The sequence below is a fragment of the Camellia sinensis genome, chromosome 5 (genome assembly GCF_055761805.1).
Source record: "Camellia sinensis isolate YWXY chromosome 5, ASM5576180v1, whole genome shotgun sequence".
Classification (NCBI taxonomy): domain Eukaryota; kingdom Viridiplantae; phylum Streptophyta; class Magnoliopsida; order Ericales; family Theaceae; genus Camellia; species Camellia sinensis.
The window spans coordinates 69,375,666-69,395,513 of record NC_138965.1 but is presented as its reverse complement, the minus strand read 5'-3'; the positions used below and the strand labels follow the sequence as shown (position 1 = coordinate 69,395,513).

Sequence of the window (19,848 nt, the reverse complement as noted above, 5' to 3'; positions counted from 1 at the left end):
AAAATTATCACCATTTAGGCGGATGGTGGTGATTTGGACAGAGTGAGAGTTGGACGTTTTCACCGGAATGGCAGCGGCAGGGGTTGAAGTGGTTTCGGACGTGACTTCCGACATGGCTATGACGGTTTTAGGGCTGCTGTGTTTTTTGTTGCTCTGATACCAACTTAGAAAATATGAGGGAGAAGAACTCCGAAAATATGAGGAAGAAGGAATATATTTCTGTTATATTCAAAACTTCTTATCTTACAAGACCAAATGACACTTCTTATATAGGAGATATTACAAACATCATTATAACCCATTATATGCCACTTACATATTATATATTACCACTATCTACCACTATCATATTATATACATGCCATTATCTGCCACCAACACCACTATCATATTCTATACATGCCACTATCTGCCACCAACACCACTATCATATTATATACATGCCACTATCTTATTATATACATTAACACAAATTTCCAGCATCATCTATATAACATATAGAAAATTTAGAATAAGGGATAAAAATATCATTCATAATATTATGAAATTCGGATGGAGCATTCTTCAAACCGAATGACATAACATTCCATTCATAATGTCCAAAAGGCACATGTGAATGTAGTTTTATACCTATCTTGCTTAGCAATTTGTATTTGCCTATATCCTGATTTAAGATCAAATTTGGAAAAAATAACAGCATCCTGAAGACTGTCTAAAAGATCTTTTTTATTTGGAATAGGATATCTAATCCATTTGAGAGCATCATTAAGAGGTTTATAATTTATAACAAGTCTAGGAGTTCCACATTCTTTTTCAGCATTTTTGTTAACATAAAAAGTGGTGCAACTCCATGGAGAATAACTTTTTCGGATCAATTTTTTCTAGAGAAGATTAGAAATTTCAGTCTTACGTAATTCCATATATTCCTTTTCATTTGAGTTGGTCTAGCTTTAGTTGGAATATATTTTTCATTAAAATCAGATTTATAGGGAAGAGTAACATTATGTTTCTGCTTATCCCAAAAAGATTAGGAATATCACTACAAATTTTAGATTGAAATTCAGATGCAATTATTTTGATTTTATTCTGTAAAGAAGTTTCCTAAAGTTTTTGTTCAATACTAAGAATAGGAATTTCTTTTTGTAAGAAATCTAATTGTTTTTCTTTAAAAACTATTGTGTCTTTTATTTGATCCAATTCCTTGGTATATGGTTCAGTAATAAATTCAAAAACAATTGGTTGATTACTAATGGTAGTATGGATGCCTTCAGAGTCAATTTTTTCAATAGGTATAGGAAGATATAAAAATGGTGTTCCTAAAATCAAGGTTTGAGACATATTATGAATAAGAACAAACGAAGTGGAAAGACAAATGCCTTGATTATAGATAAGAATTTCGGATAATTTATACTTAATTATCATTCTAGTTCCACTTGCACTGGTTAGCAACTGAGTGGTTTTTTCAAAATATTTAGAAGGTATATGACCTTCTTGAATGCAATTCTTATCAGCTTCACTATCAACGAGAGCTATTGCATCTTTCATGACAAATCTATTATCGATAACAAGTGTGATTTTGGTATACCATTTTTGGTATGTGATTTGGTTTAATAACATGAGGTACCGATTTTTAGAAGTAGAGTCTTCATGTACTTCTTCAATTCTTGCTTTGTTCTTTTGTTGATTAGATATAGCAGAAATTTGTTGTTTTATTTGAATTAATTCCAAATGATGATGATGTTGATGAGTTTTTAACTCTTTGATTTCTGTTTAAGCAGATTGACTTCTTGTAGAAATTTAATGTATAAAGAGAAATAGAGAATTGTATTATTGATTGATATAATGTTATGGTTACAATGATTCCTATATATAGGAGAGGATGAGTGTGTAGTAGGTGAGGAGTAGGTGAAGTGGAGGTGGTAGTGGTGTAGTGGGTTAGGTTTAGTGGAGTAGGTGAGGTGGTAGTGGTGTAGTGGGTTAGGTTTAGTGGAGTAGGTTTAAGTGGGTGAAAGTTTAGTGGAGTAGGTGAGGTGGTAGTGGTGTAGTGGGTTAGGTTTAGTGGAGTAGGTTTAAGTGGATGAAGTAGGTGGAGAGTAGGTGGATTTTAACAGCCCCCCGCAAACTCAAGGGGGATAGGAACTAACCAACTTGAGTTTGGAGAGAGTAACAAAATAAGAAAATACATAAAAATAAAAGAGGATAGGTGACACTGTATGGTCGTGTCAGATCATTGGTGAAGACACTGGATGGTGGTGTCATAACGTTGTAGAGGACACTGTATGGGGATGTCATAACGTTGTAGATGACACTGTATGGTGGTGTCATAACGGTGTAGAGGACACTGGATGGCGGTGTCAGACCGATGTAGAAGACAGTTTATGGGGTCATGTCGGACCGTTGTAGCAGATAATGCTGTGACAGTTGTTGTGACAGTTGTTGTGACAGTTTACGGAGTCTTGCTGGACCCTTGTAGAAACTAACCGGAATCAATGTCGGGACAGTTTACAGAGTCTTGTCGGACCCATAAAGGAGCTAACCGGAATCAATGTCGGGACAGTTTTACAGAGTCTTGTCGGACCCATAAAGGAGCTAACCGGAATCAATGTCAGGACAGTTTACAGAGTCTTGTCGGACCCATGAAGGAGCTAACCGGAATCAATGTCGGGACAGTTTACAGAGTCTTGTCGGACCCTTAAAAAGTCGCACCCTCAAAAGGTGTGCCCAATCCATAAAAAGGCGTGCCATCAAAAAGCGTGCCCAATTCATAAAAAGATGTGCCATCAAAAGGCGTGCCATCAAAAGGCGCGCCCACTTCATCAAAAGACGTGCTCGACAGAAAGCGTCGAGCCATCAAAAGGGGCGCCGGACACGCGGCGATGCACGTGATTGACAGAGCGCGTGTCGGCCTCGTCGTCTCTGTCTTTATAAACCAAAGCGAAGTCTGAGGCTTGGAAGCATAACAAACCAGTTGAAACCTCTTCGTTCTCTGTAACATTCTGTAACCAACCCTTCTCTGAAACACTCAGCAACCCAAAAACATGGCTTCTTCTTCCCGTTCAGCTACCCAGAACATAGCCTCTTCTTCCCGTGGTCTGCTCACTCTCTTTCCCGACCTCAACGAGTCAACAAGAGAGATAACTGGAGCGGTGGCCTGTGAACCTCAACCAAACACCTCTGGTTTTGCTCCGTTGAACTTTCCGATGCGGTCGGTGGAGCAAAAAATGGCAGTGCAAACGGATATTGAAGCTAATCAATATACATTGAAGTCCTGTGTTGAAACTATGACTGCGGTCACAAACTTGTCGCACCGGCTGCAGAGTAGGACAAATGAGGTGCAGCAGTTAAACGCCCAACTGGCTCTGCTCCAACGCATGTATAAGGATGCGCGAGCAGAGATAAGTGTGCTAAAGGCGGAAAATAAGGAGCTGAAGCGGAAGGCCACCGTGATGTTCCGATTTGGAGGTCCACCATATGCTGTAGTGGAGGAGCAGAGAGGAGTGAATGTGCTTGGTGGATTAGGAAGCACAGAGGCAGCACCGTCAAGGACCACCCAGGACGGAGGCAAGAAGAAAAGACCGGCGGATGAGTAGAGAAGAAAAATCCCACTGTGGGTGTGGTAGTTTTGTTTTTGTTTGTGGGTTTTTTTTTTTTTTTTTTTTTTTTTTTGATGTAAAAGTGTGATCAGGGTTGATCCCTTGATATGAATAAAATGAGTTTGGTGTGCAGTTTCGTCTTCTTCCGGTTTTTTTTTTTTTTGTGTAAAAAATAAAAAATAAAAGGAAAGAAAACAAGAGATAAAGAAAATAGATAAAAAGAATTGGTAGATGGATTATATGAAAAAACATTAGTGTGGGAAATGAAATAAAATAAAATAAAGAGTTGAAAAAAAAAAACAGAGGTGGGTGAATAATATAAAAATAAAAAGAAATGAAAAGAGGGGGACAAAAGTTGGTGTCTGGTGTGATGATAAAGAAATAAGAAAAGAGGGGGACAAAAGTTGGGTGAGTAAAGATATTAAAAAGAAAGTGAGTGGTATCCATGTTGGGTGAGTAAAAAAAATGTTCTCCTCATAAGAAAAGGAAGTGAGTGGGTCTAGTGTGTCTTTACCTTTCAAAACTCAAAGCTTCCGAAAAAAAAAGAGAGAGTCAGTGCATAGAGAGAGAGAGAGAGGTTCGTAGCCCCTCTCCATTTGTGCTGGGTTTGCTGAGAGAGAGAAGAGAGAAAATCAATTTGTGTACTTTAGACACAAGATGTTGATGCTAATGGTCAGGCTTAGCTTCCAGATCCATTTGGAATATTCTCTTCTTGTTTCATGGTTGCAACCAGTAGACAGAATCACTATCATCACTGCCAAACCAGCGCATGCTGCGTTCCCAATCACTGAGAGGGGCTGCCACACTGAAGGCAAGGCTGGAAAAGGGGTATGGAGCTACAAGTATATCCCTGACTGACGAACAGGTTGAAGAAGCAAATGTCTCAATAGCATTGAACTTTGTTTCTAAAGGGGGCGAGCTTCTTAAACGCACCAGGAAAGGAGCTCTCCACTGGAAGCAAGTTTCTATCAACATAAATTCAAATTGGCAGGTGGTAGCTAAAATGAAAAGCAAGCACATGGCGGGAACATTCACAAAGAAAAACAAGTGTTGCCGTGTCGTCACCTTTGTCAATGTTCAGAATGTGTAGAAAAGAAACGGAATAGATTAAGGTCCGGCGGACGGCTAAGGTGAGGTTGCCGCCCGCCGGTGAAGCGAAAAATATTAGGTTCTAAACCTGCTCTGATACCATGTAGAAATTTAATGTATAAAGAGAAATAGAGAATTGTATTATTGATTGATATAATGTTATGGTTACAATGATTCCTATATATAGGAGAGGGTGAGTGTGTAGTAGGTGAGGAGTAGGTGAAGTGGAGGTGGTAGTGGTGTAGTGGGTTAGGTTTAGTGGAGTAGGTGAGGTGGTAGTGGTGTAGTGGGTTAGGTTTAGTGGAGTAGGTTTAAGTGGGTGAAAGTTTAGTGGAGTAGGTGAGGTGGTAGTGGTGTAGTGGGTTAGGTTTAGTGGAGTAGGTTTAAGTGGATGAAGTAGGTGGAGAGTAGGTGGATTTTAACACTTCTCTACGGATATCTTTAAAGTTGGCAGACATTTCAGGTTTAGGAGTAGTATGCTCAAAACGTTGAACTACTTCCTTAAAACTGTAATGACTGGGTTGCATATTGTCTTCAGAGGACGGCTTCTTTGTCTTCTGGTAGTAAACTTCGAGAATTTCTAGCTTTAATTCAGGATCTTTAATTTGATCAATAAGATCTAAAACAGATTTTTGTTCATCAATGAGAACATTAATACTGGGGCCGGTTGAGAGACCACTCATTTCTACAATAGCCTTCTAATAATTAGATTCAGTGTTAAGATTGCAACATCCATTGCTACAACCTTCCTGCTCTGGTTCTTCATAAGAAGATGTATCACTGTCATAATATAATTATGCCAGATTCTCACTATCTTGATCGGAATCAGAATCAAAAGAAGTAATTAAAATCGCATAAAGTTGAGCTTTTAATTCTTCATCAAGTTTAACGGCACTAATTTTTTGCTTTGTTTTGCATTTATTAGCATAGTGGCCAATTTTACCACACTTATAATATTTTGCTGATGATTTATTTTTCTTTCTGAAAGTTGTTTTTGCAGAATTAGTGACTTGTTTATCTGTGGTATTCTGACTAAAAGAAGGCTTTTTCTTAGAAAAATACTTCTTTTTTCTATTTATAAGTAGATTTATAATCTTTTAATTTTCTTGATTTTTGTTTTTTGTTTGGATAAGGAATTTTTACATCGTAGGCAAATTAATCACAAAATTCACCTAATTCCTTTCTCCTGTTAAGTTTTCTCTTTTCATTTGATATTGTAACTTTAGATCATTACAAAAAGACAAACCTTCTTCAATAATTATAGCAATTAATTAACCATAAGTGTAATTATTATAAAGGATATTCATACCATGATTTTGATCTCTTAATTTCTTACGGATTTTTTCGGCAAATAAAGCTAGCAATTCATCAATAAATTTAGCTTTCCAGTGTTCACTATTAGCATTAGTTCGTTGCATGACTTTCATTAGAAAGACATCTTTATACCAACGAAAATGTGTGAGAGAAGGACAACGGAGATTATGGAGAAGTGAAGTGTTCGGCCTCAATCATATGTTCCAACACCTGGGCCTATAAAATGCATTAATATGGTTTGGGAAAGGATATAGACCGCATCCTCAACTTGTTGAGGGGTATTAGTCAAAGGATTGGTTTCTTGCTTAACAGATTGTAATATTTCCATTTGTTGAGTAGGTGTAAGGACATTATCCCACCATCCTTTGAGAATATCGATAAATCCAGTGGTAATAAAGCGAGCAATTTGGCTATCTGTATTACCATTTTGGCAGCAAACAGAACTGTACATGAGCATTTCATGGACAGTTTCAAATATTTGATATTTGGATTTGCCATTAATATTCCAAGAGTAAATGCTTTTTCCATGATAAGATTTTTGATCATGAAGAAAGTCTTCTTCATATAAGATATTTTGTGGAGTAGGACTAGGATAATAATAACGATCTGGTCCTAATTTAGAATAATCTTGTTTATCACGGGTAAAATATGTTTTATGTATGGAACCCGGATGATCCTGAAATTTTTTTTGGATTTGAAAAACATGATCGATACCTGCTTTAGTATAGGGAAGTTTGGCAAAGTCTAAGACATTTGGAGAGGAAGATCCTCCAATATGCAAATTTTTCATTTTGCCAAGTAGAGAATTAGCAAATTTTTCATTTTTAGCAGAGGATGATAGTTTAAAATTAGAATTGGCTACTGGAGGTTTGAGATTTACATGTTGAATAGGGGAAGAATGCACAATATTTTTTTTACTAATAATACTTTTCATAGATTCTTCAATACGGGTTAATTGAGAGCCAATCGTCTGAAAATGGAGATTGAAATAATTATTCTGTTTAATTACTGAATTAAGGTCTTTAACCTTGCAATATTGACCCAACCTTTCTTCATTTGTAGTAGGTCGAACATAAGCTGAAGTAGAAAGGGGTTCTAAGTTGGTAGTATTACTGGAGACTAATTCTACAAATTCAGTAGGAGGATGAAGGGAGGTAAAAGTTTTTCCTTCAATAGTGGTCCAGGTTTTATAGAAATTATCTGAAGTATCGATTTTAAATTTTGGAAGGATTTCCATGACAGTGACAAATTCATAAAACCATTCAGTAAAAGAAATGATCTTTTGATGAACTTGAAGATGAAAGTAATACTGATTTTTATAAAATTGTTGCTGATTTTTTGTATATCTTTTAAAATACCAATCCCTAAACTGCTGGTATTTGGGATGCTGAAATTTCTGGTTAATTTGTTTGCGAATTTCACTTCTTGTTGTAAAATGTTAGAATTTATCTCCACCTACCACCTCCACTATCACACACTCCACACCTACCACCTCCACTATCACACACTCCACCTACCACCTCCACTTCACTCCTACACCTACTACCACATTTTCTTCTATATATAGGAATTGTAAATATGTCAACAATTAATCAATCAGATATCAATCAATAATAATACATCAGTTATTTTTACATGGTATCAGAGCTAGGTTAAGAAGCTAGTAATTCTGCTTCACCGGCGGGCGGCAACCTCGCCTTGGCCGCCCGCCGGACCTCTACACATGCCTTTTCTCTCTCTCGCTCGCTCTCCCTCCCAACTGCGACTGAAAATGGAGAACAAGGCAGAAGCAGAGCTCTCACCACCACCACCTCAAAACCCTGATACAGAACTATCAACAACAGCAACTTCCTTCGCCGCCGTCGAATCCTGCTTCATCCTCGGCGACGTCACCTACGGCGCTTGTTGCGTCGACGATCTCTCCGCCGCCGCACTCTCCGCCGACCTCCTCATTCACTACGGCCACAGCTGCCTCGTCCCCATTGACAACACTTTGATCCCTTGCCTCTATGTCTTCGTCGATATCAAAATCAATGTGAATCGCTTGATCGAAACAGTCCAGCTTAATTTCGATTCGTTTATCCACAAACAGATCGTTTTGGCCGGGACGATTCAGTTCGCGAATGCGATTCGGGCTGCGAAGCCTGACTTGGAAACCCTCGGGTTTAAAGTTTTTTTTTTTTCTGGGTTGTACTGCGCCGAGCGTATGTATAACGCCGCCGTTTGATCTCCACCGGGAGCCACTCATACCAGAAGACAAGACTCGAGCTGATGAAGAAGATGGCTGTGTACCAAGGAGGAGCCTATGAGCGCATGTTTAGGTTGCCTGTTTACAGGCAGAAGCATGAGGTCGAGAAGCACCTAAGCCGCTTGAACAAACCTCCCCTTAAAAGCATTAAGGGTCCAGATGGGGATATCATTGACTGTATACACATCTCTCATCAACCAGCTTTTGCTCACCCATGCCTCAAAGCCCACTGATTGACTGTCCATCTGCAGACGTTTTTTATTTATATATTTAATCTGCCACAAACTCCCACTTTCTATATTTTAATAAGCTGAGTGCCTCACTTTTCCACCACTTTCTATATTTTAATAAGATGAGTGCCTCACTTTTCCACCGCACATACATCCATTTACCTTTTTTTAAAAAAAAATCACTTTACCTTTCTTTATTTTTTCTCTTCCCTTTTCCAACCTTCTCCACTTGCCATAATGATGCTGTCCATGCCTTGGTTCATCTTCTTATTCTTATTACCAAAAAAAAAAAAAAAAAAAAAAAAAAAAAAAAAAAAAAACCAAGTTCCATATTTGCACAACACACCATATTTTATTCATATTGGGGATCAACCCCGATCACCATTTTACAAAAAAAAAAAAAAAAAAAAAAAACACACCCACACCCACAGTGGTTTTTTCTTCTCTACTCTGCTGCAGGTCTCTTCTTTTTGCCTCTGTCCTGGGCGGTCCTTGACGGTGCTGCCTCCGTGCTTCCTAGTCCACCGAGCACGTTCACTCCCCCCTGCTCCTCCACTACAGCATATGGAGGACCTCCAAAACGGAACATCACGGTGGCCTTCCGCTTCAGCTCCTTGTTTTCTGCCCTTAGCACGCTTATCTCTGCTCGCGCATCCTTATACATGCGTTGGAGCAGAGCCAGCTGGGAGTTTAAATGCTGCACCTCATTTGTCCTACTCTGCAGCCGGTTCGACAAGTTTGTGACCGCCGTCATGCTTTCCACACATGCCTTCAAAGTATACTGATTGGCCTCCACATCCGACTGCACTGCCATTCTTTGCTCCACCGACTGCATCGGAAAGTTCAACGGAGCAAACTCCGGGGCGCTTGGTTGAGTTTCCAGTGCCACCGCACCAGTTCTCTCTCTCGTTGACTCGTTGAGGTCGGGAAAGAGGGTGAGCAGCCCGCGGGAAGACGATGCAGCCATTTTCTAGAAAACAGAGTGTTACAGAATCTCTCTCAGAAATCTCTCTCAGAATATCTCTCGCAGGTTTTTTGCCTCAGCCTCAGCCTCCGTCTTATAGCCGAGGCAGCCACGCGCATCGCGCGCCTCTTACCGACAGACGACAAACGGGCGCGCAAGCCAAGGCGCCCACGTGCCTCGCCATCATCATGTCCGGCACACCTTTTTATGGATTGGGCATGCCTTTTGATGGCACGCCTTTTGAAAAATTGGGCACACCTTTTGAGGGTGCATTTTTTAAGGGTCCGACAAGACTCTGTAAACTGTCCCGACATTGATCCCGGTTAGCTCCTTTATGGGTCCGACAAGACTCTGTAAACTGTCCCGACATTGATTCCGGTTAGCTCCCTTATGGGTCCGACAAGACTCTGTAAACTGTCCCGACATTGATTCCGGTTAGCTCCCTTATGGGTCCGACAAGACTCTGTAAACTGTCCCGACATTGTCTGCTACAACGGTCCGACATGACCCCGTAAACTGTCTTTTACAACGGTCCGACATGACCCCATAAACTGTCTTCTACATCGGTCTGACACCGCCATCCAGTGTCCTCTACACCGTTATGACACCACCATACAGTGTCTTCTACAACGTTATGACACCACCATACAGTGTCCTCTACAACGTTATGACACCCCCATACAGTGTCCTCTAATACATCAGTTATTTTTACATAAAATCCATATAAACTATATTTGAAAGTTCATTTCACTGGCGGTAGGGCTTTCCCTATGCTCCGGTTCGGGAGCTGGCCTTTTGGTAGTATAAATCCCATGTAGGATACGATTTTCGGATATATGGAGAACGCGAACAAAAGATTCATTCGGGATATGAGAGGATACAAAATTCCTAGAAGTTTGAGGTAGGTCAACTTCATAAGGTAAACTTCTAGGTATACAAGTACTAGATGTACTTCTTCCTAGTATTTTGGGGTATAGGTTTTCGGAATATTAAATATATATATCACCATCTTTATTTTGAACAACATCTTCAAAAGCCCACTTTTATAGGGTAATAACTGTGGATGGTCTTTTTTGTGTAACTTCTTGCAAACTAAAGGCTAATAATCATAAAGTAGAAGCCAAAATCACTGCTTCCCTTGTTTGCCAATAGTTAGCTCTTTTTAGCTTATTTAAAAGAAAATTGCTCTGCTACTTTAAATTCTAAAAGTATAATCTATTGAAGTCTACCTCTATCATTCAACATTTTAAAACATATGACGTACTACATTCCGGTTCCTGTTCCCGTTCCCGTTCCATGAGCCAAAACAATCCATGTTTTAGGTAACATAGGTTAAAAATACAAGAAAACCAAAATGGAGCTTTTATTCTGTCTATTCAAAAGGCTCCTAGATCCCTTGAAATTATTATTTCTTTTGCCTGAAATGATTGACAACAAATGTAATGGAGCCAAAAGGCACGCTTTTCGTGTATGCTGGCCTTCCCTATCTACACACATTTCTCGCAAAAGTCCTAGAACATCTCTTTGGAACACACGCAATTGATCGCAAGCTATGAAGCACATACACATCTCTTTTTAGCTTGTTGTCTAGTGGGTTGTAGTTGCACTTGGCTTGTATGTATAACTATTGAAGTCAACACAAAAAAAAATGTTTACAAAACTTAGAATTGTCAACTTAATTTTAAAGTGTGAAACATAATAATAGTTAAAAGAAACTCAACAACATTTTCTGAATTAATGAACATAATGTAGGACTCAAGTGGAATCCGTATCAAGAGTATGTGTGGTCCCACGTGTTCAATGTTTCTAAACAAAACTAAGCTTTATGATTTTCCTCGAGTTTCTTAATAACTTCATCGCAAGATGTTTTAACTAGATAGGATGTGTCCATGCATGTGTGTAAGTCAAAATGGATATTCAAGAAATTAAAACCCTCTCTCTCTCTCAATATAAGTGTCAAAAAGTAAGACTGTTGCAGGAATTATAATTTGTTACCATCACATGGTAATTTGGTTTGACAAGCACATGGTGTTTGGGAGTTTTTTTTTTTTTTTTTTTTTTTTTTTCTAATAATATGTATGGATAATAAAGTTGGACTCAGATGGAGTCCAGATCGAGATTATGTGTAGTCCCACGTGGTCAATGTTAGGAAATCAAACCAATCTTTAAGATTTTCCTTGAACTTTTCTAATAACTCCATCACCTGAACTTTTAATTACTTAGGATGTGTCCTATTTATCAAAAAAAAAAAAAAAAAAAAAATAGTTAGGATGTGTCCATGTGTGCTAATTTGGTTTAATAATATATATGTGGTTTTGCAGCGTTATACCTCATACTTAAGGGAATTGCATTATATTCACAAAAATTATGCATGCAGAAAAATCCTTGCCAAATGTGATTTTATAAAGGTGTGGTCAATCTTTTGGCATTATGTTCTTAAACAACTCTCTTTGATTTAAGCTTTATGTTGTGTGCATGTTGGTTTGTAATTATTCTTTAATGTTTCAGTGGGACAGTGATTTTGATGACATATTTCAAAGACTCAAGTCAGAGAAAAAATGGTCTGAATTCTCCGATAGCAGTCTTAAGACTGCTTTGATTGTAAGTCTACTCTCATTTTATTTACTTATTTTTCTGTTTAACTCCATTGTTATGGATTTCTATTACTATTCATTTCCAATTTAACTCATGGACTGTCCCATGTTTGGTTTAAATTTGGAATGAATGGAAAAGAAGGAATTTGCCGTTCCTTACAAGGTGTCCATTACAAGTAACAATATTCTTATGTTAATAGCGTTCAAGCATTGGGAATAGTCATTAGTCCTATTTGGAGAAGTGATAGATTTTATTAATTGTGGGATTGCTTTTCATTTTCTGTTGTTGAATGGTTTCCAAACTGTGATCCCATGGATAGTGTCAGAATGAGGTTTCTATTTAGCTATCTCATTTGGTGTTGAATGGGTAAGCAGAAGCCTGAAATAACTTTTCTTGTCTGTACAATGCAGACATTTTTGGTAGAAAGAGATCTTGATCAAATTTCAATTATGGCAGTCCATTTTAGCCTTTCAGGCATATTTATTGTGGGTTTGCTTTTCATTATCATTCATTGGTATGCAATATGAATTTTATTATCAGTATTACTATTATTATTTTTGCAGGAACATTTCTCCCTCCTTCATAAGTTGAATGATAATTTGGATATTAGTGTTGGCAACATGTCTGAGGTAAGACATAAAGATTTGATCTTATTTTTAAAGTTAAGATAAGTTGTTATTATATATGGGTTCATTTAGTATCTTAATTTCTTTACTAATGGTTATAGAGCCTTTTTTTTTAATTGATACAAGTCCGGCAGTTGATTTTTTACCTTAATTTTTTAGAAGTTGCATGGTGGAATAAAAGTTTACACAATACCATGTGGGAGCAAAACAGAAACCTGTTTTGGATGTGTAGTCTACTACTTTTTACTTACTAGTTTTGATTTCGAGCTAGAGCAATACGATACTACTAATACTACTACAGTTTTTTACGAATAATTTTGATGTTGAGCCAGGGCGATAGCATATTGGAGGCAATCACCAAGGATTATTCTGAAGAACTTTCTCGTTTAACCAAGGGAATCGCGGAGGTAATTCTCTTAACAGAATTTCCGCACAATTTGTTAAAGGGTTTTGATGCATTAAATCCGCTCAACAACCTCCACTACCATAGAAAATGTAAAACACTATAAATACATTTTGCTTTTAGACTAAACTACCATTTTTTCCAATTTCATATATTTTAACATTCTATACTTCTCCAAAAAAATATTTTTTTAAAAACATTTTCTTTAATCATAAAAGTAAATTATATGGTTAAAAACTTATTAGAGTTTTTTTTTTTTATAAAAATTTTAAATAATATTTATTTTCAATCATAATTAAATTATAGGGTTAAAAAATGAATTTAAAAATTATAACAAATATAAGAAGAAATTTATAAGATCAATCAACAAAGGAATATGAAGTTATTTAAAGATAAATGCTGCAGCATTGTCATTCAATATCACCATTGCATATTATGGTTCCAAGGATTAAATAAAAAAAAAAAAAAAACTACGAAATGTGATTTCAAAATAAAGGACGTTTACATTTATGATAAAAAAATATTAAAAAAAAAAAAACTCTATTTTGAAAAGTATATAATGTTAAAATATATGAAATTGGAAAAAGGGGTAGTTTAGTCTATAAGTAAGATGTATTTATAGTGTTTTATATTTTCTATGATAGTGGTGGTTGTTGATTGGATTTAATGCTAAGGGCACTTGTTAACAAAACCCTTTGTTAAATATGTCCATCTATACGTTTGTATAATATTTTTTTTTGGTGATGCCTTGGCAGACGAGGATGAAAAATTATGTTGACCACTTGGAATTCAAGCGTCTCGTGAATAAATGTGCTGCTCAGGCTAAAGCTTTAAGTACTGAATTCATTGCAAAGGTTATTGTGCTGTCCCTTGTTTAAATATGCATAGTAGACCTCTACCATCTACCATAGCTTCTAATCCAAAAATTGTTATTAAAAAAAAAAAAAAGGAAAATTACAAAAAAAAAAAAAAAAGATGAAGAAGAAAAATCCAGGGTTTGATCCTTGTAACAAAATAAACCTTGAATTTTTAATTTTGTCAATTTAAACCCTAAACTTTTGATTTGTTTTCAATTTAACTAGAAGCCTATTTCCGTTAAGTAAAAGCAATGGAAAAAAAAAAGTATTTTAATTATTAAACTCAATGAAAAATGGTATTTTAGACATTTTATGTATGCCTACATTGAATTTAATGACTAAGATATTCTTTTTTAGTCGGTTTTACTTAACGAAAATACACTTAAAGGTAGTAAGTTAAAAATTTTGGGTTTAAATAGGTTTTAAATGAACTTGAAATGTTGAATTGAATGATTTTACATTTCAAAGAAGAAAACATGTAAAGGTAGTAAGTATAAGTTTTGTTTGGTCTTTTTATCGAAGTTTGGTGGGGGAGGTGGTTTGTGCGTTTCCTTGGAAGAGTATTTGGGTGCCTTGAGTTCCTTCTAAGGTGGTTTTCTTCCTATGGATGGCTGCTTTAGGTTGGAATCTTACTATTGATAATCTGTTGTTGAGGGCATGTGATAGTGAATCGGTGTTGTATGTGTTGTGTTGATGTGGAGTCGGTTGATCATTTATTTCTTTATTGTTCTGTTGCTTTGTGTCTTTGGGGGCTTATTTGTTCTCTTTTCGGAATTGTTCGGGGGCAGCCGAGAGGGGTTTTGGATATGCTGTGGAGGTTGAGGGGGCTCGGGTTGTGGCGGCGGTGACGGGTGTGATCATTGATGCCGTTTTGTTTGATGTGGTTGGTTTGGTTAGAGTGAAATAGGCGAAATTTTCAAGAGATTTATCATTCTGTGTTGTGGCTTGTGAATCGGCTTTTAGTTACTATATATAGTTGGTTGGAGAGTAGAGTTGATCCGGATTTGTTTGATTTCTTTAGATTTTTTGAATGATGTAATTGGTTAGGCGTGTTTAGTTTTCTTTTTTTCTGGTTTCCTTGTATTCTTTGCATCATCGTGATACTTTTTCAATAAAGTTTTATTATTTATCAAATATATATATATATATATATATAAATATTGTCAATTATATTAACTCAGATGACCGATACAATGTCAAAGCCTAATATAGATAGGCCAAAATCCTAATTTAATTAGGAAACTAGCATAATTTTGTTATAAAATAGTATTAACATCTCATACTAATATTATGTAATTAAATCTAACTAGAAACTAATAATTATATTCTACCAATTACATTTATGACACAAAACGCCTTTTTCACAGGGGCTTCACTTTAGGCTTCCAAATCCATTGACAGGCTGCCAAATAGTCAAAGGTTGTGCCATCAATTATCCTCTGCTGAAAAGAAGTCGACTCTAGCTTCTCAAGAGCACGTTCAAGCATTCCATCGGAGGGAGGAACTCTTGTAAGCAACAAAGAGTTCTTGCTCAATTTAACGACTTTGGAGTCGCTAGCACTAGCAATGGTATATCTTATAAAGCTATCATTGAAAGAGTAGGTGTTGGCATGTCCAGCATGTGAAACATTGCAATTCCAAAGGCATGTACGTCCCAAAAAAATGTGATGGTGATTAAGAGGCATAACATGGCACATTCCATCTCTTTTAGTTTGCCGGTGTTGAACGTCAAGAGGCACTGTTTGTTGACCTTAAGTTTGGTATTGGTGATCCATACCACATATGGCTTGGGATGTATCTCAACTGTCAAACCAATTTCTTCACAGTATCTTCAACCACAATATTTGTGCAACTTCTTGGATCAATCACCAGAAGTTTGAAAATTTTGTCAATGTTGCCACTTTTTGGGCTTCTTGTCTTCCTTACTAGTAGAGCAAGTAATGGCCAAATATTCGAATCACCACATGTTGGAGATCCTCATCGTATTCGGGATGAAGGAGTTCAACAAGTTGTTCATCAAGCTTTGTTTTCTATAATTCTTGTACCCCCATGTTGTCTTCACTTTCAAACATAGCAACTCAATTAGTCTTGACATAAGGGAAATCTCTATCTTGACGTCCAAAATCTTGACAATTAAAACACTTGAACTTAATGTTACATCTGTATGAAGATTGAAAAGGACCAAGAGTGGAACGGGAAGGTTGACACGAAGTTTGCTCCAAATGGGTTCTAAAAAAATTCTCTCATTGTGAGGGTGTTCACTTGGGGGCTGCATAGTTGCCCTCTTTTGTCCTGTTTTCCATTCAAAGTATTACTTGGATAGTGTCTCGCAGATGATAAAGCCTGCTAGCAGCCAATTCACGAGAGATTTGCAGATTTGGTCATTGACTATACATGGAAATCATGACATTTTGATTTCATTTAAATTCAAACATGGTAGTCAAACTGTAAAACAACCCTGTGTATTCACTCACGGACTTGTTTCCTTGTGTTGGTTTAGTAAACTGCACGCGAGCTCCTTGCTTGCAACTTGGTGGAACAAAATATTGATTCATTGCAATTTTTGTCTCTCAATTACGTCTAGTTGCATAATGATGTCATTGATATTTACCCCACCAAATTCTAGATGTTACCTTAATTTTGCATTGGCAAAAAGTAGTTTTTTTTCCTCTCGTCATGTGGTACCAGCGGAAAAAACTCTGAACTATGTTACGATTTAAAAAATACCTCCAGATTGTGGACCACACTAAAATCTGGGAGTTCTGGTTTGGCTTCTCTATCCACATCAATTAGGCGATGATCAGTTGGCATTTGTTTGTATGCATACCCAAAAGGGGGTAGCATTGGAGTTGCCATAGGTCCACTAATTGTAGATTAGTCCCTTCCCTGAAGAGTTATTTTTTTGAGGTATGTTGCATCTGACTTAATATTCTTTCTCTTCATCTATTGCACATCTTGGTCTAAGGTCCTATATTTGGAATTTTACTTTGCATTGGGAACTGGGGTTGATGGTAAGAGGGTCTTTTGTTTTGTTTTGTTTTTTTTTTTTTCTTTCTTTTGGCTGAGTTGGATTTGGGTAAAATGGGCTTGACTTGGTCGGTCTTGAAGGCACTGTGGCTTGGTTTGGATGCGAAAGGTTTTGCTTGGGGTTGACTTAATGTGAGCGTAGGTTGCCCTGATTTGGGTAATGGTTGGACTATGGATGTTGTTTGGGTTTGGTTAAAGGTCTGGTTGGGTTCTCAAGATGTTGATGTTGGCTCCTGGTGGTGTTCCTTGCTGGTGGCGATGATGCTTGATGATGTTGGTGGGTGATGATGACCACAAGTAGATGTTCTGTTCGATGATGAGATGTAGAGTGAGCACCAATGGTTGAACATCATTGATCGAGGTAGCAAGTGTGAGAGACCAACGACGAAGGACAGTCATCCGTGAAGCTCTTGTGTGGCTAGGGTTATGATGACACAAGGTATGGTTTTGGTCACCGATATAGGTGTTAGGCAAGAGAGGGAGGAAGAGAGAAAGCAGGGAGCAATGCTTTTGCTCTGCTGCCAAATGAAGCAAAATATAATACAGAGAAGAGGGAGAAAACTTACAGAAAGCCACAACCTAATACTCACAGGAATAAACTCAAATACGGCCATTACAATGCTAAAAGCCTAATATTACTTGGGAAACAAAATTAACATCTCATAATAATATCATGTAATTAAATCTAATTAATTATTGAATACTAATAATTATGTTCTAGCAATTACATTTATGAGCCAAAATGCCTCCGGACCCATGGGCTTCGCCTTCGGATTCCAAATATGACATTGGGCTTCCAAATAGTCAAGGTTGCGCCATCAGGCGGTGGCATATTAAGAAAATCTCTTTCGAACTACTACCCAACTTAAAAGTCATTTTACCATAATGCTATGTTTTGGCCTTTGATATGTGAACAGAAAAGAAAGAGGACGAGATTTGTTAAAAAAAAAAAATAGCTTTTATATTTCTATCACCTTTTCCCTATACTTCTTATCCCTCCTAAATCCTAGATTCAAACACAACATAGAGGTTTTTTTGGTGCCTCACTTGGGTGGACTGGTCTAATTAGGGATTTTGAGGAAATGGGTTATGTCTAGATCAAGAAGCACAAACATTTTCGGACTTTGACACTGATCAGACAATTTGCGACATGTGCCGAACACCTATCCAAACTTGCCTATTATTCCTTTTAAATTTTGTCGAGCTTGACATGTTTCCGACACTCAACGGAAACACATGCGCAGAGCTTAGACAAACATGGAACACTTTACACATCACAATGATAAAAAAAACTAATGTAAACTTATTTATATTAATCTATACTACTTCAGATTTTAGGCAGTAGTGTTTATGTTACATTTTTTTTTTATTTATTGTTTTTGAAATGAAATATATATATATATATATATATATATATATATGTGACATAGGTTGGTGGGAGGATTAGTCTATTTTTGTTTTGATGATGGGGTGTCCAGTCTAGCTTACGTGCACCTCTACCAATCTCAGGACCCACGCAAAACATCTCTTCCACGTGCATCGGGCAAATCTTGGACAGAGCCCATGAGCATGGCCCTAAGGAGTTGATAGCACCAAGTGGGAGTTGAACCCGAGACCTAGAGGGAGCACACCCCTAACCCCCAAGTAGCACCCACTAGGTCAATCCCTTGGGGATGAGTCTAGCTCAAGCAATGATCATGGAAGACACCATGATGTTCTTGATGCCTATTTAGGTGGAGACTAGCCCAACTATTCTATTTCAAGAGCAACAGGGAGGGGGGTGGAGCATGTTAACCGCGACAAGCTTGTGAGGGGGAGAAAGAGGTGAGTCATTGATAGCAATCACTTGGTGGAAGGAGAAGCATGAGAATGTGCTACAAGCTCTTGAGGGGGGAGAAAGGGGATTGTTAGGGGCAGGGTGTTCTTATTTTTTTGCATTTACCTTTTTATTTCATGATTCAAACTCAGTTCTCTCCAAACATAAATGTTTTTTTGTTAAAATTTATCAATAAACCTACCACCACTACCACCTCACCTACTCCACTAAACCTAACCCACTACACCACTACCACCTCACCTACTCCACTAAACCTAACCCACTACACCTACATCTATATAAGGAACCATTTGTAATAGACAGAAGATATCAATAACATTATATCAATCAATAATATATCAAAAAATTCTTACATGGTATCAGAGCAAGGTTGAGAAGCTAATAATTCTGCTTCACCGGCGGGCGGCAGTCTCGCCTTGGCCGCCCGCCGGACCTCTACACTAAACAGTCAACCGACGATCTACTACACTGAACGGCGAGTGGCTATCGATCTACACCGAACAATATTCTCCTACGATCTGCTCATCTCTGCTCCTGGTCTACACTGACGGAATATAAGGAGGTGATCATGTCTTCGTCATATGTCCCAGCAACCACTGAATCACTCGATCAGGCTCAAGAAGCAAAAAAAAAAAAAAAAAATCCAACAGAGGCAATCTCAATCCTTTACCGCAAACTTGAGAACCCTTCACCTTCTTCTGAAGCACTCCGGATAAAAGAAAAGGCCATCTCGACTCTCTCAGATCTTCTTAGAGACCAAAACAGGGCAGAGGAACTCAGAAGCCTTCTGACCCAACTAAGGCCTTTCTTTTCCTTGATCCCCAAGGCGAAAACTGCAAAATTGTTCGTTGGATAATCGATGCAGTAGCTAAAATACCAGGCACGTCAGATCTCCAGATCTCTCTTTGCAAAGAAATGGTTCAATGGACCCGAGGCCGAGTTTGACTTCCCTTTCCCACCAGACCTCAAAGCGGTTCTCTCCGCCGGTTTACCCGTCGGCCCCGGCTTCCCCGACTGGCGCTCCGGCGGCTCCGCTCGGCTCCATCTCCGCGCCTCCATAAACCT

The 19,848-nt window shown here is 37.8% G+C and overlaps 1 protein-coding gene and 1 long non-coding RNA gene across 2 annotated transcripts in view; both read left to right on the top strand.

The window, feature by feature from the left end:
- LOC114305959 (uncharacterized) overlaps window positions 1-19,848 on the top strand; it is an 82,693-nt gene that overhangs the window by 39,203 nt on the left and 23,642 nt on the right. The window contains exons 5-9 of the mRNA XM_028251109.2: window positions 11,760-11,846; window positions 11,947-12,039; window positions 12,597-12,662; window positions 12,992-13,066; window positions 13,818-13,916. Of these exons, the coding sequence (XP_028106910.2) occupies window positions 11,760-11,846; window positions 11,947-12,039; window positions 12,597-12,662; window positions 12,992-13,066; window positions 13,818-13,916 (420 nt within the window). The remainder of the gene's footprint in view (window positions 1-11,759; window positions 11,847-11,946; window positions 12,040-12,596; window positions 12,663-12,991; window positions 13,067-13,817; window positions 13,917-19,848) is intronic.
- LOC145790681 (uncharacterized) lies at window positions 1,849-4,002 on the top strand. The gene is made up of 2 exons (XR_014329610.1): window positions 1,849-1,995; window positions 2,026-4,002. It is a non-coding gene; the product is annotated as an uncharacterized LOC145790681 (long non-coding RNA).